A 23,137-nucleotide genomic window follows, 5' to 3' on the forward strand; every position below is an offset into this window, starting at 1 on the left:
TAAGACCATTAAGTCCAGGGTCTTAAATTACCTAGCTGTGCCACTGGCTGCGTTCTGCAGCAACTCATCCTATGTGAAGCAAAACTGCAAAGCCTCACTATTACGAAGGCATGGATGAAAGTCACCAAATCCAGACCCTATAAGTGACCCTATTTTCCAGGGACAGTCCCAGATTTACAGAAGCCGCCCTGGTTTCTGATTTGATCCCAGAATGTCCCGCTTTTCCTTAGGACGAGCCTATTTTCACTGGAGAAATGTTGGAGGAGATGCTTCTATTTTCATCGGAGAAATGTCGGAGGGTGTGCAAACACCACTAGATTGTGCGAAAGAAAGAGCTATATTCTGCTGTTTGTTTGCTGTAGAATTCAACCCGCAATCTCCGGTAATCTGCACAACCACAGGCTCTCATTGTATTTCCCCGTGACCTTGAACTGAATCCCCCCCCCCCCCCCCGGAGCTTGTCAAGTTTGAGAACATGGGCGAGTTTCATGAAGCCAAATGGTACCCAATTTACTCAGGCCTTTGAACCCATGAAATTGTCCCTGCCAGAGACAAATCTAATAACAGCTAATTGCAGGCGCATGGCTCTGTACCGGAGGGGCAAAGGACTCTGTTGAGAACACAGGCAGCTGAAGGTCTTTTTTATTTTTATTTTAGTACAAGTGTTTATTATTCGTTTCCCAGTCAGTACATACAAATCAGGCATAGCTCCAAAAGGAGCCCGAGATGAGGTTAGCTCGCATGCGTTCTTTTTTATTTAAAAAAGTACTGAACGGCATCGTTACAATGAGACGATTAACAGCGTAAAACCAAGGTTCTCCCCGCCCCACATGCCTTAAGTTGTACACAGCCACATATAAGATGAATGTATAAATTATGTTGCCATACATGATATGTACAAGTTATCCTTGATAAAAGACACAGTGAGTCGTTGCTGTCAAGTAATTAAAACCTCCGTGTATGCTCAGGAGGGCAACTTTTTGTACCTCTGCAGTTTTTAGCACTCTTAGATCGTGGGCAGTGATTGGGCAGAAGCATTTCTGAAGGATGTGCGGCCCAAATGCTACTCAGCCAGGCTGATGTTGCTTGAAAAATCTCCCTTGCAATCCTGCCCATTGCTGAAGAGAAGTGGACGAGGCATTACTCAAGGGAAATCATGTGAAGTGTCCAGGTTTGACAAATGCTTTCTGGTCTTTTTTTTTTTCTTTTCATTTTTAGTTGTTGTGCTTTGGTGGGTTAACTGTTGCACATTTGTGTTTTCCCACTAGAAGTGTTTTTGTATTGCTTTCTGTCCCTGCGACACCAAGGTACAAAACGCAGAGCAGTTCGTTGGGAAATCTGCCTAAGCAAATCCGACCTCGCCAACGGAAGGAGGGAGGGGAGAGTTAAAAGGGATTTTGGGAAAAGCTGAAACCAGACCTGTAAGGCAGGAGTGGCCAACGTAGTATCTCCCAGACGTTGTTGAAATCAGCTCCCACCAGCCCCAGTGAGATTGGCCCATGGGTCAGGGATAGAATCATAGATGTGTAAGAGTTGGAAGAGACGCCCAAGGGCCCTCTTTCCCAACCCCCTGCAATGCAGGAATATCAGCTAAAGCATCTCTGGCAGATGGCCACCCAACCTCTGCTAAAAAACTTTCAAGGAAGGAGAATCCACAAGGGTGGTGGGAGATGGAATTCCAACAGCATCAAGAGGGCAACACACTGACTACCCCTGAGTAAAAGGATGCCCTGGAAATGAAATGACATTCCACTCATCCATTTAGACTTACTTGGATTCTCTTCTCACCCCCCAGAAATTCCTCCATTGCCAGCTGGACCATGGGCATAGCCAGGGGGGCGGGGTGTGTGTGCCAGCCCCGAATCAAGTAAGTAAATAAAAATACTTAGCTAAAAGTACTGTACTTTTCCGTGTATAAGACTCGGTTTTTTCTTTTAAAATCATGCTAAAAAGTGGGGGTCATCTTATACATGGGTAGTGCATAGGGGTGGACAGACAAGAGGTGGATTTTGCTGCGCGTGAGTGATCTCTGGCATTCCCTCCTAAAAAAAGCTCAACAATCTTGGGTAAAGGTAAAGGACCCCTGACTATTACGTCCAGTCGTGGCCGACTCTGGGGTTGCAGTGCTCAATATTGGCCGAGGGAGCCGGCGTATAGCTTCCGGGTCGTGGCCAGCATGACTAAGCCACTTCTGGCGAACCAGAGCAGCACACGGAAAAGCCGTTTACCTTCCCGTTGGAGCGGTACCTATTTATCTACTTGCACTTTGATGTGCTTTTGAACTGCTAGGTTGGCAGGAGCAGGGATCAAGCAACAGGAGCTCACCCCGTCGCGGGGATTCGAACCACCAACCTTCTGATCAGCAAGTCCTAGGCTCTGTGGTTCAACCCACAGCGCCACTTGCGCTCCAAAATAGCTCAACAACTTTTCCCCATCTCTCCCCCCCCCTATTTTCTTAAATTTGAGTCCCCCAAAATAGGGGGCATCTTATACATGGGGGCGTCTTATACACGGAAAAGTACAGTAAGTTTTAGTTTTTATAAGTTGCAAGATTTCGACTCCGAAGCTGAGCTGTGGTACACCATGCGGAAGGAGAAGAAACTCAGCAAAGAGCAGTTAAAAGAGCTGAACACAGCGGACCTAGTAAAAAAAAAGGCTCTTGCTCAGCCATTCATCCAGTACCCTGTGGAGATTAAAGACCTGGTTAAGGTCAACGATGGACAGGGGAGTATCTCAATGGGCTGGGCTTACTGAGCGTGCACAGAAAAACTGTGGGGGGGGGGGGAGACGAAATTTGAGAAGGAAGTGCTGAAAAGGTTTTCAGCCAGTCCAAGAAAACTTGTTTTAGTTTAATTTTTTTTAAAGGATGAAAAAAGATGGGCCCTTTGTAATTTTGCAAAATATACCGCATGAAAAGCACTCCCTGACGATAATTTTTCATTTAAATTCCTAGTTTTCAAATGACTGAAGATTTTTGACAGATTTTTCTGAGCCCTTGAGGTCAAAAAGAAAGCAATTTAAAACAGCTGTTGTTGAGACATTTCATTCTGAAATCTGCTAGACAGAGGGCGATGACAGGTGGGTGTCCTGCCTGCCCCAACATAAATCCTGGCTACGCCCATGAGCTGGACTTAACTCAGAGACACACACACAGACACAGAAGAAGGGTAGAAGAGAATTCTTCTCTTCAGTACTGGGTGGAAATAGAAAACCATGTTTCATTTCTATTGGCAGCCAAAGTTGTGCTACAATCGCTGCAGTGATGAGCACCAGTTCTAGTTTAAAAGGACTCCCTCGATTAGCATCGATAGCTTTCAAGAGTCTCTAAAGACAGTAGGTGTACCACAGTCCACGACTGGAGAAAAACAGAGGAGATATTACTTTCAAGGGAAATTGTACTAAGACACTGTCTGTCAGCAGCACCTTCATGGCAATGGTTAGAGCAATTTCTCCCTATTACATTCCAACCCAATTTTCATTGTTAATTTTACCCACCTTGCCCCGCCCCAGCATACTGAGAGAAAAGAATGCTTGGATATGTCAAAGTTTTCCCCTGCACGGGCAATGGCATTTGATTAAGAAAAATCAGTGCTAAAAACAGAAATTTGTAAATTATTCAACATATTAAAAAATAACTCACCTCACGTGTAATTAATAAAAAAAACCTTTTAAAAGACAAAAAAAAAAGAGAGATAGATAAAAAGAGGTTATGCTCTTTGGATAGCCGATATAAAAACACTGGAAAGAATAACAATAATTATTGTAATACGAAGAACAAACAAAATGCATAAAAGAACAAAACAAACCCAGTTTGTTCTAAATAATACCTGAGGCCGTTGAAGCAATGTTGGCTGAACTGCATGTTAATTCTAATAAGGGAGAATACTGAGTGTGGATCTCGTACCATTCTACACCAAACAGGTGCTATGAAAAGGGCAATGATGAAGATGATGAAGTAGCAGCCAGAAATAGGCTTTTTTTTGTGCAGAGACCTCTCTAGAGGGAAAAAAGACAATTCGCTCTAGCGGTTGGTATTGCATTTGACTCCAAAAAGTGGGGTGCGTTTTTCTTTCGTGGAAAGCAGCCCACTTCCCTTGGGTCACTGTACACAGCGAATCAGTGTTCTGTTTTACTTGTACAGTGAACTGGTCTTTGTTATTTGCTCCTAATAAAACAAACAAACAAAATCAAAAAGGAAGCCCAAACCACACCGTCAATGATGGGGGGGAAAACCCAGCCCTCAAGTCAGTGCAGAGAGAAAGCCTGTGCATAAACGTCCGACAGTCCAAACCCTAATTTCACCCCGTCTTTCCCCTGCCCCCCCCCCAAAAAAAATAGGTTTGGGGAGGGCAATGCACTGGTGGCAGGAAGGGATCGGGAGGAAATGGCGAGTCGAGGAGGAGACTTCGGAGCAGTTCGCTCGAAGGATGGAAGCACCGCGTACCATCCTGCGTGTGCGAGAGAGGAAGACTAAACGTTGTGAGAGAGAAAAGGCTGTCGGTCGAGCACCTTGGATAATCCCTGGAAGGTTATATCCGTAGTGCCAGCGGCTGGTGTCTTCTTCAGCCGACTCCCTCTCAGAGAGCCCTTCTGCATCCCTGCGGAGGCAATTCTATTTCCCTGCAGTCCGTGCGCCTTCAAGTTGTCAATGGGTTTTCCACTATAGCAACAGCGTATGTTGTGGGCTTTTGTCTACAAGGTGAGTGCTAGGCTGGAAATTGGGGGCCGTGCTGTCGCCTGTGATCATCATTAACCGATAGATAGGTGGCTCGCATACTTGGAGAATACTAGGGAGAGGAGAGAGAAGGGGGAACAGGAATTATGCATCTTGCAGTTCTCAACACCGGCTTAGGATCATACTGACAAAGACTATGAGGTGACCATCCTCCCCAACCCCCACCATTAAATGTTTTTTTTTATTTTAATAAGAAGTCCTGCAGAAAGAACATGGGGTGCTGCAAAAACAGTCCAGGACTCAGCTCTTGGAAGCTACGTTGTGCTTCACCCTAGGTCTCATGTGGCTATAAAACAACACCCTAACCATTGGCAGCGGGTGGAGTGAAATGAGGCGGCAATAGAAAGGCACCCAGAAAAAAAGAGCGAAATGCTGGCAAGGGGGAACGGACCCGGTGTTATTTGGAAAAGAAAGCAGGAGAGTTGGGGGATGTGGAAGCACACAAAACACCCTACTGAAAATAAGAACCTATGTTTTCTCCACCAAAGAGTTACAGGCAAAATAGGGGGCAGAGAGGACCACCATCTGTTCTGAAAGTTTTGAGAGACATGGAACAAAATTCATCTGCTCACTATACCGGTTTTATTTTGTTTGGGTAAATTCCTGCTACTGACACTTTTTTTTTTTTAATCGCCACAGTGAATTCCTTCCTCCAACTACAGGTGAAAATGATGCCCCCTACTCTAAAATCTTTTCTACGAGTTCTTCCAACCCTCTGGAGCAGATCGGGTGGCGGTGAGGAGGGAGAACCATGATCAGAGGACCCTTCAGCTGCTCGAAGGAGTGGAGGATACACAAATGCAAATAAACCACAAGGGCCTGCAGCGGATTTCTTCTCTTATCTACAGCATCCACTGCCATTAGTTTCTGGAATGTGGTTAAAAGTCAAGAGGCAAATTGCCACTGGTTAAGCAAGCAGCATCCATAACTTCTCCCTCTTCCCACACTCCTCTCGTTTAAAAAATGTCTATTTCTAAATATTCTTGAAGAGAATGTTTGAGGCAAATTTATGGTGGCAAAAAACAAAAAAACAAAAAACAAAAAAGAGGAGGACAAAAACTCCAGGTTCTTGAAGCAGCCATTCTCACCCAATGGACAGGAAAATGCAGTGAGATCCAGTTTAATTTAACTGAGGAACCTAAGGATTATTTTCTGAAAGCTATTTGTTTCTGGAGTCCCACTTTTACCCACCATTTTTCTTTTTTGGGGGGCTTGCCACTAGTGCTTTCCCAGCTTTGTAGCTGATGTTTATAACCCAATACAACTGCTCGTGCATTTATTCTTAATGCACTAGTGGTTGTTTAGGGAGGTTGGGCCTTCATTTAAATATTTTGGTTTTTAAAGCTTGAAAAGCAGAAAACTCATGACACCTCACCAGTCTTCAGTGTATAAAGCCACATTTTGAGCTTTCCTATGAAAAAAAAAAACCCTCTCAAGAACTTTGCAAAGCCAGCTCCAGAGTTAAGTTTTGTTTAATAAACAGGATAAACCAATATGGGCATCGCATCCATCTATTTTGTGGGACACGGTTCCTGCACTTCTGGTATTATTGGAAATATAAGGCTAAGGAAAACAGCTAGGTGGGTTTTTTTTGTTTTTCGTTTTAGGTGCCAGGTCTGAAAAATGTGTGTTGAGGGAAAAGAGCGTCTTCCAAATCACAGCATTAAGGAAAATGATTCACAGTCTTATTTTTCTGCAGCTTAAAAAAGCTCAAAAGCCTTTCCTTGGGGGATTTAAATTCCATTGAAATTGGGCTGTTCAGAGTGTGTGTGTGTGGGGGGGAGGGCTTTGAATTAATCCGACTGCACTTATAGTTTCATCATCACCCTTGAGCTTTTGCAGCTCCAGCCTCTGCAACAGCGGAGTCCCAATGTTTAAACACCCAATTTAAAAATAGTTCCCGTAAAAAGAAGGAAGAATTGTCACTTAGGATTTAAAAAATGGATGTTGCGGACGCTTGTATTCTAAGTGCAGCTCTTCTGCTCTTTTTGAATTACCATCAGGGTTGCAGCCCTGATGCATAGCCCAGGGTCTTGGTTCCCACCTACTGGTGAAGCTACACATGGAGCTTTCCCAGACCAATACTTTAGGAACAGCAGAAGCAGTTGTGAAGAAAGGAGTTCAGGGATATTTTTTCAATAAGTTTTGTGTCTTTGCTTCTCAATTTGTACGGTGTTATTTTATGCACTGTGACTTGCTGTTATTTTTTTACTGATTACAGTTTAGAAATTATTTATTGCAATTGTTAAGAGTGAGTTTGTTTAATTATTACTTCCTGACATTTTATTTTATTTTGCACTGTTATATTCTGATGGCTGGTTGAACATTACTTTATTTGAGACAAGTTGTTTATTTGAAAGTTATGTTTCTATCGTGGCAATTTCGTATTGGATCAGATTGTTATAAGGTGCATGTGATCTTTGTTGTTTCTTCAACTTGTATACCACCTGGTGTATAGTAATATAGAAAGGCGGTATACAGATTAAAAGTGAAATGAAAAAATGAAACGAAATGGGAGAGCCGCTGGTCCCCCATCACTGATTTAGTCACATTTGGGGTGAATGAAATAATGACATTCTGGAGTGGCTGGTTGAACACCTCTTATCAAAGAGGCTCAGTGTCCTGCTTGCATCAAAAATATAATTTGCAGCAATGCTCTAAACTGAGTTACTGGATGATGCAAAATAAGCCCAATGGGTAATTGTGTAATTTTGTTAAATGAAGGCAAACTTCTTTTACTGATGCATAATTTTTGTTTTGTTTTGTTACTTTGGAGTTATTCCAGTGAAGATTTTATAGTTAGAATGCAATTCCTTCTCTAATTGGCCAATATGTACATCTAATTCATGGTTTCCCAAGTTGGGTCTCCAGCTGTTTTTAGACTACAACTCCCATCATCACTAGGTAGCAGGACCAGTGGTCAGGGATGATGGGAACTGTAGTGCAAAAACAGCTGGAGACCCAAGTTGTCTAGGTAGCATAAGAGCAGGTGTTTGGTGCCCTCAGGTGCCCTTTGCTTTGCTTGAAAATGGGACTCCCCCCTCCCTTTCTGCTCTAAATTGAGCTCTTTAACCCAGAAAGAGGCAGGGCCCTGTTTGCACAAGGCAAAAAAAGAGAGTCTTGCAGCACCTTCAAGGCCAACAGATTCCCAGTGACAAAAGCCCTCGTGGGACAGAGCCCGCTTTATCACATGCACAAAGTTCTGTCCTCATTTGGCAGTTGGAGGGTGGTGATGGTGGAAAGTTGTTATTGCAAAGTGAAGCCAGAGACGCCCAAGGCATGCATGCAATGCGAGTGCCACATTATGAGCATGAGTTGCAAAGGAAATTCAGTCAAAGGAGTTCAAGATGCAGAGTAAGGAGGATCGACTCTTAAGTGATGATGAATAATGCACATAAAACACACAAGGAAAGATGATTGCTTTCTGTAAGTGAGCAAGCCATTCCCAATCCCCATTGAGCCCCGTTCTGCTGCCATCAAACCTGCCAATGAACTCCAACACGGCAGCTTCATGCAAGAACCTGCCTTTTAACATTTTTAATCCCTTCTACCCCACTTTTGTCTGCAAAAAACTGAAACCATGGTAAATCTTTTAGTCTTTTAAGGTGTCACGACTCTTCCCCCCCCCTTTTTTGTGTGCAATAGATTATCATGAGTAAACTCCATGGGAATTGGTCTACGAAGAACAGGGGGAAATCCCTAGCTGGGTAAAGCAGAATGAAACTGCAGCACTGATGTTTCATTGTACCATATTTGAAGAGCTTCTACTAATTGTCTATTCAAAGCAGCATTTGCTTGGGCAAATGTTTATTCCAAAACAACAACAACCAACCCTATTCACTTTACAGGTTCTCAGCGTGCTGAGAGTTAGGGATCATTTGACCTGTAAACTAATCAAAGGATTTTGTTTTTTAAAAAATTGCTCTAATTCAGGCACAGGCAAACTTGGCCCTCCAGATGTTTTGGGACTACAACTCCCATCATCCCTGACCACTGGTCCTGTTAGCTAGGGAAGATGGGAGTTATAGTCCCCAAAACATCTGGAGGGCTGAGTTTGCCTATGCCTGCTCTAATACACCACCATTCCCAAAATATACTGTACTTTTCCGTGTATAAGACTATGTTTTTTTCTTTAAAAATCATGCTAAAAAGTGGGGGTCATCTTATACATAGATAGTGCATAGGGTGGATGTTTGATTGGTTGCTGCCGCGGCTATTGTGCGTGTTATTGGTTGCTGCGTCAATGGGTGGTGTTGATTGGTTGATGTTCTGGCAGTTGGGCGGGTGATTGGCGGCTTCTGCCGATGATGGGACAGATAGGAGGTGTATTTCGGCATGTGTGCAGTTGAGGCAATCCTCCCTAAAAAAAGCTCAACCATCGTGGGTAATCCCCGCCCAAAAAGCTCAACAACTCTGTGCCATCTCCCCCCATTTTCTTAAATTTGAGCCCAAAAAAATATGGGCACGTCTTATACATGGGGGCGTCTTATACACAGAAAAGTATGGTATGCAGCAGGCCTCAGTAATGCGAAATCTCAACCCTAGCAGCTTGAAATTCTGGGTGACTACCAAGCTTTGTTTTTTGCATTATCCCATTCTGGGGAAAACCTCCAGTTTCATCCAATGGAATCCACTAAACTAAGCACACCTACTGCAAATCAAAAGACTACAGGAACACTTTGAATTCTGGAGGTTCCCATGTTTATGAGGGTCAGGGGAAACGTACAGCACGCAGGGAAGTGACGGGAAATCACCAGGGAGGGAAAATAAGCCAACTCCAGCCCCAAAACCAAGAAAAAACAGAAAACAGATAAGCAACTTACTCTTGAAGGGCAACATAGCTCCAAAACAGGAGATGCAAAAACAAAGCAAAAGTTAGCAGGCAAGATGTGTTTCAAAGGAACGTTATGCCAAACTTAATAAAGAGCTTTTGCTTAAGAGTGAAGCAAGTTTGCAGAAAAACATGGAAGGATTATTAAAAAAACAAAAAAGGAGGAAAAAAGCAAGCAAAGAGTATATACTCATCTTCTAGATCAGGCATCCCCAACCTTTGGCCCTCCAGATATTTTGGACTACAATTCCCATCATCCCTGTCCACTGGTCCTGTTAGCTAGGGATCATGGGAGTTGTAGGCCAAAACATCTGGAGGGCCGCAGGTTGGGGATGCCTGTTCTAGATGGTTAGAACTTGAGCAGTTGAACACAATTTTAAATGCACACAGGGATTATTTTTTTTATGGCACTGTGTCACATGCTAATATATACAACACATAGAAAAGGTAATGCAAAGTCATAGACATCTATTGGCAAAACCGGCAAACGTTTGCAGGATATAACCTCACACCATGGGCTGCGAAGTACCAGTACTATAACACAGAGTTGCTCTCTGCCCTATTGCTACAAAGCTGCCCATAGCTTAGCCTGCAAGGATGGAGTCTCAATGGACTGCACCCTGTGTTGCCAAAAGGTGAGAGCGCTAAAACGGCTGTGGGAACAAGAAATGCCAGACTCAAAAAAGCAGGACTTCTTGCATCAGTTTTCACCTTCCAGCAGATATGAATCTCTGGGTTAAGGACTGTCTTTTTTTCCTGAAAGGTGTGCATTCAGGGGAGGTTTCCCCCCTGGGCTTCTTTTCCTCATCTCTAGCATCAGAAACAAAACTATTTTGGCGTTTGACAAAAAGCAGGAGGCTTTCTCGTCCCGGGTTTTTTTTTATTTAAAAAAAATATTTTTCAAAAATGCATTTTAATATAGAGAGGTTAGTAAAAGCAGAGGAAATGATAATAAAAAAGAGGGTCTGTTATAAAAATGATTTGGCCTCCGACGCCCACCGTACCGTGGGGGGAGGCGATCCTCTTCCAATCAGTGGGACGTTTTCATAGCGTGGGTTCCCACCAAAGAGCACAGCTTGGTTCCTGCAGGTAGAGAGGAGTTAAGATCAGGAGGGCAGTCTGTTGAAACGAACTCCGTTCTGAGCCTGCGGCTAGGAAACAATTCCCGTTACATTCCTACACAAGCAACGGACTCAAGTTGTGGGTAGGGGACAGAGGAGGAGGAAGGGAAAGAAGAGACGCCAATTTAATAATGCTAGTTTTAATAATGCCAATCCTGTTCTTTGAAGCAGAGACAATCTATTCAACTAAAAAAATGTTGCTGGCCTGGTGCAGAGGTGGCAGAACGTCAGCCACAGTCCATTGGGTTGACCGCTATGATTTCTTTCTTTCTTTTTTGTACATAAATTTTTATTAAATTTTCTGTTTTACGATTTAAACTACTCGTTTTTACATCCTTAAAATATCAATGACTTCCCATCTTCTCTTTCCACAGTTCATTTTACATATCATAAATCCCTGCATATTTTACAGAAACTATACCATTCAGTATTCCATTATTGCATCCACCATAATTTATTTGCACTGTTGAATTTATCTTAATGCTGCCAGCGTTTTCAGCAGCACACAGTTATTTCCCATATACTCAATAAGCATTTTCCAATCTTCTCTAAACGTATGTTCTTCTGTGTTCTCTTATTCTATATGTTAAGTCTGCAAGCTTCACATATTCTGTCAACTGAAGTTGCCATTCTTCTTTGTTTGGGATCTCGCTTGTTTTCCATTTTTGGCCTAGGAAAACATGGGCTGCAGTCATGGCATACTTAAATAACACTTTTTGACACCTGGGAATTTCAGTCGGTTGACCTCTATGATTTCTAGAAGACTAATATCTTCCCTTTTACTTTACCTCACACCACAACAAGGAGTGAGGAATAGAGGAATGTACCAGCCGACACAATACATGGATCTTTCCACAGCTCTGCCCTTTATAGGTGGAACTTATGAAGCAGAAAGGAGTCATGCTGGCAAGCAGCTCCTCCATTTTCTAGAGGTCCCCGTTTACCTCAGTGAGGGATGCTGGCAGAGGGGAGGGGCAGGCTAGCAAGAGCTGCGAGACTAGAGCAATGAATTAACAGGTGTGTGTGTTTTTCTCTCCACATGACAGGAGGAAACACACTTCCGTTTGTCTACTAGAAGTCAGCCAGCGATAGATAAAAATGGGTACGCAATCTGCTTCCTGCCCACCTCTGGGCCTAAAAATTCTCAAGTCTTATCCAAGCAAAGAGAAGGACTGGTAACTCTGTGCTAACCTGATGAAGATTTAATCAAAACAAGCCAGCAGCTCAGGAGGCAGTACACGAGCGATTCTACCACATACAGCTATGCATGCACTATTGTGCCACAGTCCATTCACGAGACTGTACAGATCTCTGAACGTCCATAGGGAAACTACTTGTTTGAAAACCTTGTCCCCAGGTTCCTATCTTCTTGCACATGGAGACTTACAATAGGTAAGGTAAGACTTAGGAGGGAATGTTCCGTGCAAGGACTTAGTGTTGTTGCATGCTAGAAACAGGGTGTGTGAATCAGCTCCCACTTGTCCCAGATGTGGAACAGCTGGCTAAGGACTGCTTATTGGGGTTCTTATTTGGGACACATGTGCAGGAAATAAAAATCTCTTACTCCCCACCCCCCTCTCAAGAAGTACTGGGCGCATGCAACAAGGAAGCATTTTGGCACAATAGTTTCAAAACTAGCAAACGCTTAAAACGTTGTTCCGAAACGTGTACTTTATTTTAAATTAAAGATTCAAATCCTGCAACTTCAACTGGACTTTAATGATCTTTCCACATTTTCACTCACTGCACTCGCCGTGACAAGTGTGTTGCCGTCATCCGGTGAGCAGAGACAAGTCTCAGCCTTCCTCCTAACCTTGGAGCTATGAAAATGAGTGGGGGTCTTTCCAGGGGTTGTACAATGACCTCCCCTGCCAGGCTCCAATGTTGGCTCGAAAGTTGTGGCTCATTTGGGTGCTGCTCATCTCAGGCCTGGGCCATTGCTAGGCACTTAAAAGATTCAAGGCACGGGCCGAAAGCTACAAATTTGCATAAGCTAATTTATATGCACAGGTGCAAATGTAGAATTAAATGTCACAGAGGGCAAGCAAATTTGCCCTTCCAGGCAAATCTTTCCAATTAATTTTCACCCCACCCCAGATCACCCCAAATTAGTTCCTCTTCAATTCATTTACCCTCAATTAACTTCGCAACAGATCATGCTCTGTATCAGCTGAATTACCCATCGACTGCTCCCATTCATTGCCTCCCAAAATAATTTAAGGTTACTTAAATTATTATCCTGCCTAGTGACCCAGATCACCCTACCAATTCATTCTCTCCTAAAATCATTCTGGGCCTTTGCTCCCCGCTGTAGCAACACTCCTGGCTCAGGCACTTTTGAGTGCCAAGACCAAGGAAGTGGCCAAACAGCTGAGCTCCCTGCTTCCCTTTCCTGTAGGAAAGAGCGACGGAGGCTTCTTCAGTCACATCATTCATTATTTAGAAAAGAATAAGATATATATACTGGATGCAATGCGTGTTTTGAGACATGGTGGAAAATGCAGGTAACACATACTCTTCCATCTAGGAAAACAGACACTCTTCTAAAACTTTTCAAATAGCCATTCTAGCAGGACTGTTTTCCTCCTCCTTCAAAACAGTCAATCAAGAGCAACTCAGGTTAGGGCAATCCAGTATTAGATCTGTCTAATGATGGGAAAAGATTGCCAGTATACAACTCTAATAATAAAGCTTCAACAGCTGACTGGAGGTCCAAATGACTGCCAAGCAATGCCTTCCCTCTTTGTAATGTTTAGCTAAAGATGTCTTCAGGGTTCCTCCACCCAAACAACACTTCGCTGGCTACTGCCCTCTGAGGACAGAAAAATGGTACCAGGATACATGTTGTTTTAACTAAACATTACCAGAGGTGCATGGAAAGGCTGGGAGTAGTCATGCGTGCCTTCCTTTGCAAAGTATGAATCTGAACCTCGTTTATTGCCATTCCTTCATCATTTCCTTCCAATCTACCAGGAATGAAAACTGAGGAAAACAAATGAATCAGGCGGAGGAAGCAAGGAGGAGCTAAGTGGGGCAAGGCTCCTCACCTCAAATCGAGCTGTTTTGAAACAGAGAGGCCACATGTTTCTCGCTTGCTGGATGACTAACTTCCAAAAATAAAAGTAAGTGGGGAAAAAGACCATATCATGGTAAAAGAGGATGCAAATTTAGACGCTAACACAGTACAGAAGACAAGAGACTGTGTTAAATCAAACCTTCTCAGTCGTACCTTGGAAGTCGAACGAAATCTGTTCCAGAAGTCCATTTGACTTCCTAAACCAAGCATCCCCAAACTCGGCCCTCCAGATGTTTTGGGACTACGACTCCCATCATCCCTGTCCAGTGGTCCTGTTAACTAGGGATGATGGGAGTTGTAGTCCCAAAACATCTGGAGGGTTGAGTTTGGGGATGCCTGTCCTAAACATTTGGAAACCAAAGCGCGGCTTCTGATTGGCTGCAGGAAGTTCCTGCAGCCAATCAGAAGCTGCGGAAGCACCGTCGGACGTTCGGGTTCCAAAGAATGTTAGCAAACCGGAACAATCAATTCTGGGTTTGCGGTGCTTGGGAGCCAAAACGTCTAAGTACCAAGGCATTTATGATCCAAGGTATGACTGCATTAGCATTTCAGGGTCTGTGTCTATAGGCTTCTCTTTAAAAACACTTCTTCCAAAAAGCAAGGCTTTTGTTTCTCCGTATCTTTCCGTGAGCCAGAGACGGCTCACCCACTGGACAGTTGGGAACATCTGTCCAAGGGATCAAGTCTAGAAGGGCTATGGGGTTGCCAGCTATCGAGAGGGTGGGATGGAGAAACACAGTGGTTCTCAAAAGAGGGATGGAAAGATGGAAGCAATATGAAAAGTCAGCATGAATCCCAGCAGGGACAGATGGTATCGAAGGATGGAGAACAGAGGATGGAAGGCACTCCTGAGCATACTGGGCCACCCGAAAAGGTTAGCCAATCCCTGTTGTCACCTTGAGAATTCTACAGACCCAGACAGGAGCCTCAGTGCTGATGTTTGGTACCCCAGACATCTTGTACTCACATGTACTCTGATACTGGCGCGTTGGAGATGGTCTGTGCTGGAGGCTGCAGGCTGGTCTGGCTACCCAGGCTGCTGCTGTAGCTGCAGAAACTACGGAGCTGCCCCCGGCTGGGGTTGTGGGCAGCAATTCGTCGGGCCTGCGGATTGAAGGGGTCTTCTTCATCTATGTCATCATAATCCCGGTCCCTAGTCAGAAGGAAAAGGGAATAAATTAACACCGGACTGATGCACCAACTCAACCTCTACTGGCCAATGGTCAAGAAGACATGAGTTGTAGACACCTGTGGATCTTCAGATGTTGCTGGGCTCACACCAGACCCATTCAGAATGGCCTATGGTCAAGAAGACATGAGTTGCAATCTAGCAACATCTGGAAATCCCCACAGGTTCTCTACTCTTGCTTCATCGGGTGGTATCTGGGACGCCTCTGCAGGCTCTTTGACAGGAACCATCAAATCTGCACAGCTCCAACTTGTGGTGAGGGAGAGAACGAAGTCCTTGATCCAGGTTATACAGTTCCTGGCTTAGAGGCAGCAAGCATACAGAGCGACAGCACCCATTGTTGCCATTGCATTCATCCCCATTTAAAATCACCCTCCGCAACGGGCAATTCTGTCTCCAGCATACCCATGTGTGCTCCTGGCAGACCCTCTTCCATTTTACCTGCTGGCTAAATGCTTCCAGGCACGTGGCACGGCACAGATGACGGTGGAGAAGGACACGGCAGCCAAGAGGGAGAAAAGAATGAGGTACAGCAAGCCTTCCACCCCATCGTAGCAGATCCCAATCAAGGCATCCAGGTAGTCCTTTAATTTGATGGGAAAGGGAGCAGAAACATCTCAATTCCTTGTGTGCCAACAGGCCCCAATCCACACAACACTGCCTCCTCCACACCTCCCAGCATGCCGTGCCTTGCGCTGCTCACCTTGTGTAAGCCCCGGCAGTCCAACATGGCGGTCAGCTGGTGGAGGCTGCCCTCAGATTTGTTCAGTAGCTGCTGTATGCCTAGCAGATCTCTCTGCAGCAAAGGCGGTGAGGGTTGGCAAGCAGGAGGAGGAAGCAGAGACAAATTTGCGGCAGGAAAAGGAGCATGGCTACCGTGAAGCTGCAACATGGCCTAGCAGCCCTATGAAGCTGGATACACTTCCCAAAACGCAGGGCCGGAAGGGGGAGCCCCAAACTGGTCCGTTCTAACTATGTGCAAGGCTCCTTTCTACATACACACACACACACACACACACACACACACACACACACACTGCTCCATAACAGATGGACTGTGGGTGGATGAATGGGGCCAGCCCCCACTCTCCTTTTCAAGCAACTTATTTGTGTGAGGGAAAACACTTGAATAGGGCTTGTGTCACAAACCATCAGGTTGGAACCCTGGTCTGGAAGGCAACTAGGAAGTTTACCTGGTTCAGGAACCAAACTGCCAACCATTAGTTCCTAAATGTATCCCCCTGGTTATGACTTGTTCAAGAGGTGCTGAGCAGTGATCAGGTTGCTCCTAGCTTGACTGATTCTTGCTGCTCTGCAGTTTCTCTGTGTTCTGAAAATGGCTTCCAACTGCTGCCCAGAGCGCTCAATATGATATCTTTATTGTCATTGTCCCATACAGAACAATGAAATTGAAAAATCTACATAAGACATTCAAAAACCCCTAAAAACTCTGAAACTCCATTTTAAAATACAATATACTTTAGAGACTCCTTATACTGCGTTTAAAACCAGAATTGCATTTGGGTAGAAACTGTTTCTCAGGAGGCTAGTCCTGGTCTTTATAACCCTATACCTTCTTCCAGAAGGCAGAAGCTGAAAGAGATAATTTCCGGGGTGCGCACTATCCTGCGCTATCTCTGCAGCTTTCTTATGGCACCTGACAGCATAGATTTGATCTAAGGTGGGAAGAGTGCACCCAATTATTCTCTCTGCAGTCTTTACAACCCTGGACAGAATTGTTTTTTCCCTGGCCGTGCAGCTCCCAAACCACAAACACAGACCATAAGTTAATACACTCTCCAGTCGTCTCTTGCCTCAACCTTTTTGCCCTACATTCAACATCTTTTCTGTCGCTTGCCATACCCTCGAGCCTCTCCAGAAGAGAACCTAACAACCTCCATGTTCAATTTGTGTCCCCCCCCCCCCCCCATTGCCAGCCTGGTCCTTGCCAAGAACTAATCTCGCAAACGAAAAGTACAAATCTGCTTTAGCCCAGTTCTATGCAATACACGTTGACATGGAAGGCTCCACAAAATGGCTTAGCGCAGCCCTGATTCGTTAAGACAACCCAGCACTGTGCTGTTTACCTCGGCTGTAGGGAAAAGAGGGAGAGCAAACTGCATGAGGCCTTGGATCTGGATCTGCATGGTCGTGAGAGAACGCTGGTAGATGGTCAAGGCCTGCAAAGAGGGAATGCAGTACAAAATGCATGAGCCAAACTTTCACACAAAGGGCCACAAGTTCAAAGTCTTCACCGCTTTACAAGTTGACACAACCAGCCTCTTCCAAATCCTGGGAGCCAGTCAGCCCCCTGTCCTTACATGGCAAAACTTTAGCCTCTCTCTTCCACACCCCAACCCGCTGCGAAGCCTGGGTGGTTCGACCTATAGGCTCTTAGAAGCATTTTATGGCTTCTCCTTTTCCTCTTCTCCATGAAGATCACCAGATTTTGGGAAGCCCTAGGGATAAGCTCCACAACAGGGATTGAACTTGTGAGGCAATTCCCAAGTTCAGGCAAGGAAACTCCTTTTACTGGAGAGGTGTGGTACCCATAAATCTAACTCCCCACTCCGCAAAACTTAGCTTCCAATGCGATGGGGAGTTCTTTCATAGAATGAGGGTGCAGCTTATCTCTTGCAAAGTTGGAAGGAAGCCCTGTGGGCTATCTAGCTCAATGCAGTAAATCTAGAGTTAAGAGCAGCCTCAAACAGCCTCTGCATGGAAACCATCGGCATGGTTACCCCTCTAGATAATTGGTTCCATTGCCAAACTGCTCTTACTGCCAATTGGAAGTTTCCTTCCAATGTTCAACTACGGTCCACCGTAGTTTAAGCCTGTTAGATCTTTCCAGTACAGGTAGACTGAAGACATACTATTGGGAAGTTCCTATCATCAGGGTACCCACATTTCTTACCTGCTGGAAGGGGTTGGTCAGACTCTGGCTGCAATACAGGTAGTACCGTACAATCTCTGCAAGGAAGAGGGTCATAGGTCAATGGGACAGTGGCACCCCTATTAGCCCAACCCAACTTGAGCACATCTCCTATCTGGGAATCTGCCTGCTTGGAATGCAACAAACCCTCTTGTGGCTCGGATAGCGCCATAAAGAATTGTCTCCCTTTCACAACGCTGACTCTGCATAATACTGCGTCGAAGGGAGGTGCTGCAGGAAAGCCTTGGGTCTGACCAAAGAGCTGACAAGCCCAGGATACAAAGGAAAACAAGGCCAGGATGCTCATATTCCTGGTGCCCCACAGCACAGAATCTGCTATGGAGGCATGATTCTGTAAGAATTCCAGCTTTAATTACGGGTGACTATTATTGTTATTATTATTATTATTATTATTAGATGCAGGTGGCGCTGTGGTTAAACCACAGAGCCTAGGACTTGCCAATCAAAAGGTCGGCGGTTCGAATCCCCGCGACGGGGTGAGCTCCCGTTGCTCGGTCCCAGCTCCTGCCAACCTACCAGTTCGAAAGCACGTCAAAGTGCAAGTAGATAAATAGGTACCGCACCGGCAGGAAGGTAAACCACGTTTCCGTGCGCTGCTCTGGTTCGCCAGAAGCGGCTTAGTAATATTGGCCACATGACCCATAAGCTGTACGCCGGCTCCCTCGGCCAATAAAGCGAGATGAGCGCTGCAACCCCACAGTCGGCCACGACTGGACCTAATGGTCAGGGGTCCCTTTACCTTTACCTATTATTTATTACTGTTTATTAGTTTGTATACTGCTTAATATGCCAAAATGGCTTCTAAACAGTTTACAACTATAAAAATCAATGCGTAATTAAAATACACAGCAACAAATCCACTGGGGCATTAAAACGCCCTTAATTAAAATATGTAATAAAACAAGCAAATTAAAAAGTGTAACAGTTAAAAAACAGTTATACTGAACATTATGCTAACAAATGTAGTTCCCTGAATGCCTGTCTACCCATTAGCGTGACTGTGTCATTTGCAGAGCATAATTGGCAAAGGGGTGGGGGTGGGGTGTTAACGCTTCTTGCACTGATTTTCCCATGTAAATGCCCCCCATGTGTAATTTTGTCCTAAAAAGGTGGGGGGATTGGAGTGAAGTTGTGCCCACAATTTCTGAAAAACAAGTCTTCAGCAAATACAACACAACAGAGCTTTTTACCCAGTGTCCAAGAGCAATAAATGGTCTATACAACGTTTCTGTACCACTACGGAACAGACCATCATTCCACCTCTTCTTCATCACTCCAAAATTATGCAAAACATTTAAGCAAAATCCCAACAAAACTTCCAAACACTGCAATCAAAGCTCAGGTTTATTCAAAACGGCCCAAACTGTGTAATTTATTATTTGGATTTTACATGAAAGGAACTTGTTGCAGAATATCCCAGCCACCAAGGAGAGAGACGGATGCATTGAGAGTCTTAGAAGAAGTCTTGACAGGCCACAACGAGCTCCCTGGTTCTCATTTCATGTCCACTGCTGGTTGCAAAGAGACACATTCTGCATTTATTGTGGGCCAGAGGCAACTGGGGAGGTTTTGACAGCCCCGACATGTTTTATCAGCTACGAAAATAAAGCTACTATGTCCCTGGAGGTCCAGGGATTGGAGCTTCCTTTCTGAACTAAGCTGAATATTTTAAAAGCTAGACTGGTGACTGGGAGCAGCTGCCGAGACTACAACACCAGTCTGAAAGACCTACACTGGCTCCCAGTAGGTTTCCGAGCACAATTCAAAGTGTTGGTGCTAACCTTTAAAGCCCTAAACGGCCTCCGTCCAGTATATCTGAAGGAGTGTCTCCACCCCCATCATTCTGAGGTCCAGTGCCAAGGGCCTTCTGGTGGTTCCCTCGTTGTGAGAAGCCAAGTTACATGGAACCGGGCAGAGGGCCTTCTCAGTAGTGGCACCCGCCCTGAGGAATGCCCTCCTACCAGATGTCAAGGAGAAAAACAACTACCAGACTTTCAGAAGACACCTGAAGGCAGGCCTGTTTAGGGAAGCTTTTATGTTTAATAGGTTATTCTATTTTAGTATTCTGTTGGAAGCTGCCCAGAGTAGCTGGGAAAACCCAGCCAGTTGGGCAGGGTATAAATAATAAATTATTTTTATTATTATGAATATTTTAAGAGCCAAAAGGCTGTTCCAATGCAAGCACAAGTGTGACCTTGGGTGCCCTTTGTTCAGACAGGTATGGCGGCCTCCCTTGATCCGAGTCTGCAGCTGTACACCTTAAGGATACCCTGTGGACAGCAATGCCTATCTGAGAGCAGAAACAGGTTCAGGCGAGACGAACGGCAATGTCTGTTGTGCTTTACCCAACTTCTGTCCCAATCGAGGCATCGCCCACACCACCCAAACGGCATAGGAATCTCACCTGCACTGAGGTCGCTTTGCGTCATGTTCATGATGAACTTATCTGGAGCCATGCAGAAGTCACTGGTACCCTATGAGAGACAGAGTTTTAAAAAGGGGGGCACTGTGATGGCTGGAAGTATGACTTGAGGAGGTCATACACCTGGTTAGGTGGGGAGGAAGGGTTGTAGCTCAGTGGAAGAACATCTACATCAGCCTTTCTTGGGTCCCCAGATGTTGTTGAACTACAACTCCCATCACCCCTAGCTAGCAGGGCCAGAGCTCAGGGATGATGGGAGTTGTAGTCCAACAACATCTGAAGACCCACAGGTTGAGAACCACTGATCTACATGATCCAGTTCCTGGAATCTGCAGGTAAGGCCAAGACTCCCTGTCTGAAACCCTGCAGGGCTGCTGTCAGTTAGTGTTTTGTTTATTGTTTATGGCTACTCTTCCGTTTTTAATGATGTGAATCTTTTTATGCTGTCAGCCGCCTCAAGCATCATTTTTAAGTATGGAAAAGCAGGATACAAATAAAAGGATGCTGTTGCTGTTAAGAGGTGTCGTTCCTCTGGAAACAAAACAAAACAAAACTACAAAAAGCACAGCGGTAGGCATAGCGAGAGGACCAAAATGTTTACCCTGGCTTACCGTATTTTTCGCTCTATAAGACGCACATTTTCCCCTCCAATAATTAAGGGGAAATGTGTGTGCGTCTTATGGAGCGAATTCAGGCTCCTTGGCTTCAGCGATAGCAATGCGAAGCCTCTGAAGCGCAGTGGGAGTGCTCCCACCGTGCTCCGGAGGCTTCTGGTTGCTTTCGCTGAAGCCTGGAGAGCAAGAGGGGTTTGTGTGCACCGACCCCTCTCACTCTCCGCCTGAGGCTTCGGGTTCTGCTCTGGAGGCTTTGGGTTCCTTTTGCTGAAGGGTAGATGCCCCTTCAGCTAAGGCGCAGCACAGAGAGGGGGAGATTTCCCCCCCCCTTGTTCTCCACCTCTAAAACAAGGTGCTTCCTATGGTCGGGTGCATCCTATAGAGCGAAAAATACGGTATATGCATCCAGAAATCAGAAGGCTTCAGCAATTCACATGCTGGGAAGCTCGGGTTAGGCAGGTTTTCACCAGCCAGAGCTACCAGGTTATCCAGGAAGGGAGCACAAAAACAAAACACAAGCCATCGCAAGGCACACAGATATCGTTCCAGCTCTTAAAGCAACCTCAGATATAACACAAGGGAGGAGAGAAGAAGTGGGAAGCCATGTCCCAGGCTTTGTGCTTACCACCGCTCCTGAAACATCTGCTGCAAAGGAAGACCAGCTGAGAATGAGTGTGAAAAGCCCACAGCACAGAATCCTGTGGACAAAAGGCAAAACAGTCAGTGGACAGAAGCAGGGCTCGCTGAGAAGGTGTTGAGACAGGAACCCCCCCACCACTTATGTACACAGCGCTTAGTGCAATGAGCGGCTTCTGGTCCTCGCTGCCCGCAGCCTTACAACCTACCTGTAAAGCAGGTTGCGACTGCACCTATTTTACAGACGCAGAATGGAGGCACAGCAGGGAAGGACTGTGGATGCAGCGCCCAAAATGAGCCTAGGGACAACTATGGAGACTTAACGTGCCATGTGATGGTTTATATATTCATTCCGGTGATTTATAGCCCAACTCTCCGGTAAAATCAATCCCAGAGCAGGGTCCCAACATGAAACAATACATAATGAAATAAAAATGACCTGAAGCAAAATCCAAACCCTAACAAACAATAAAACTAGAGATTGCATTAAGGAAGCGTGAGAGTGACAAAATGCCTGCTCCGGTCAACTAACCCAAGTGCAAGAATCCTGTACTCACACAATAAGCAGACATTTGGAGTGCTTTGCTAGGCCCAGGCAGGCAATAAGGCAGATCACCAAGTCCAGGATGAAGAGCAAGAGGTAGGAGAGCCATCTGCGGAGAGAAGGAGGTTGGATATAGAATCACAGAATTGCAGAGTTGGAAGGGACCCCGTGGATCATGGAGTCCAAACCCCCAGGAACACAGGCAGCTGCCCCATACGGGGATCGAACCTGCAACCTTGGCATTATCAGCACCACGCTCTAACCAGCTGAGCTATTCAGTTGTGATCCGGGCTGGGAAAGGTGAAATGCAAGCAAGACCACAGATATTAAATGTAGGGACTGCAGTACCTCAGAAGCAGCCTTCTCCAAGCTGGAAACTCTCCCACATATTTTGGAATACAACTTCCATCAGGCCCAGCCAGCTTGCACCAAGCCACCCCCGGCCAAACTCTTTTGACATCTGTCAAGACTGGCTGTGGCATGGAATGGACGTGAGCAACAGCCCAACCCCTCTCTCCCAACCCCTTTCCTCCTTTCACATATTACTCAACATTTTGCAGGAGAAATCACAGGCAGCTGCGTCACTCTTTTCTTGGGGGGCCGTTATATTTTTGTGGGATGCCAACACAGCAAATGTGAAATTTCATGGCATAGGCTTTCCAATTTTTTCTGTGTAGTTTCCCCCCCGCCCCCTGACAAATATATTTATGGACACTATATGGCCCTATTCCTCGTTATTGTGGCAGTAGGGGGTGAGGGACTTAAAATAATGCAGTTGCGCAACAGCTCCTTTGATTTTTATTGGCATCGTTACGAAGAACCATGTTCTCCGCACAGAGAAGCAGGACTTTGACTGTGGGCCGTGCGCACTCTCTGGGTGGGTAGGCGTCAAAACACAGAAGGGAACACTGCCATGACTACGTCTGAAATTGAAGCATGAACTCAGCCCTGCAAATGACTGAAAAGAAAGGTGACAACTGTCCTTTCCACATACTTGAAAAGCGTATTTCCTTGTT

The 23,137-nt window shown here is 45.3% G+C and overlaps 1 protein-coding gene across 3 annotated transcripts in view; it reads right to left on the bottom strand.

The window, feature by feature from the left end:
• Positions 1–624: 624 nt before the first annotated feature.
• The window catches only part of TTYH2 (tweety family member 2), a 77,105-nt gene continuing 54,592 nt past the window's right edge, over positions 625–23,137 (bottom strand). For 2 of the 3 annotated variants that reach the window (XM_083427630.1, XM_083427632.1), the window contains exons 5-14: positions 22,135–22,230; positions 21,567–21,639; positions 20,310–20,379; positions 17,867–17,922; positions 17,040–17,132; positions 15,656–15,748; positions 15,394–15,536; positions 14,731–14,916; positions 10,571–10,649; positions 625–4,787 (exon numbers count right to left, since the gene is read on the bottom strand). In XM_083427630.1, the coding sequence (XP_083283756.1) occupies positions 4,707–4,787; positions 10,571–10,649; positions 14,731–14,916; positions 15,394–15,536; positions 15,656–15,748; positions 17,040–17,132; positions 17,867–17,922; positions 20,310–20,379; positions 21,567–21,639; positions 22,135–22,230 (970 nt within the window). In that variant the 3' untranslated portion in view covers positions 625–4,706. The remainder of the gene's footprint in view (positions 4,788–10,570; positions 10,650–14,730; positions 14,917–15,393; positions 15,537–15,655; positions 15,749–17,039; positions 17,133–17,866; positions 17,923–20,309; positions 20,380–21,566; positions 21,640–22,134; positions 22,231–23,137) is intronic. The other variant, XM_083427631.1, reaches the window with a different exon arrangement.

Source organism: Podarcis tiliguerta (genome assembly GCF_965153285.1).
Source record: "Podarcis tiliguerta genome assembly, chromosome: 2".
In the NCBI taxonomy this organism is placed as follows: domain Eukaryota; kingdom Metazoa; phylum Chordata; class Lepidosauria; order Squamata; family Lacertidae; genus Podarcis; species Podarcis tiliguerta.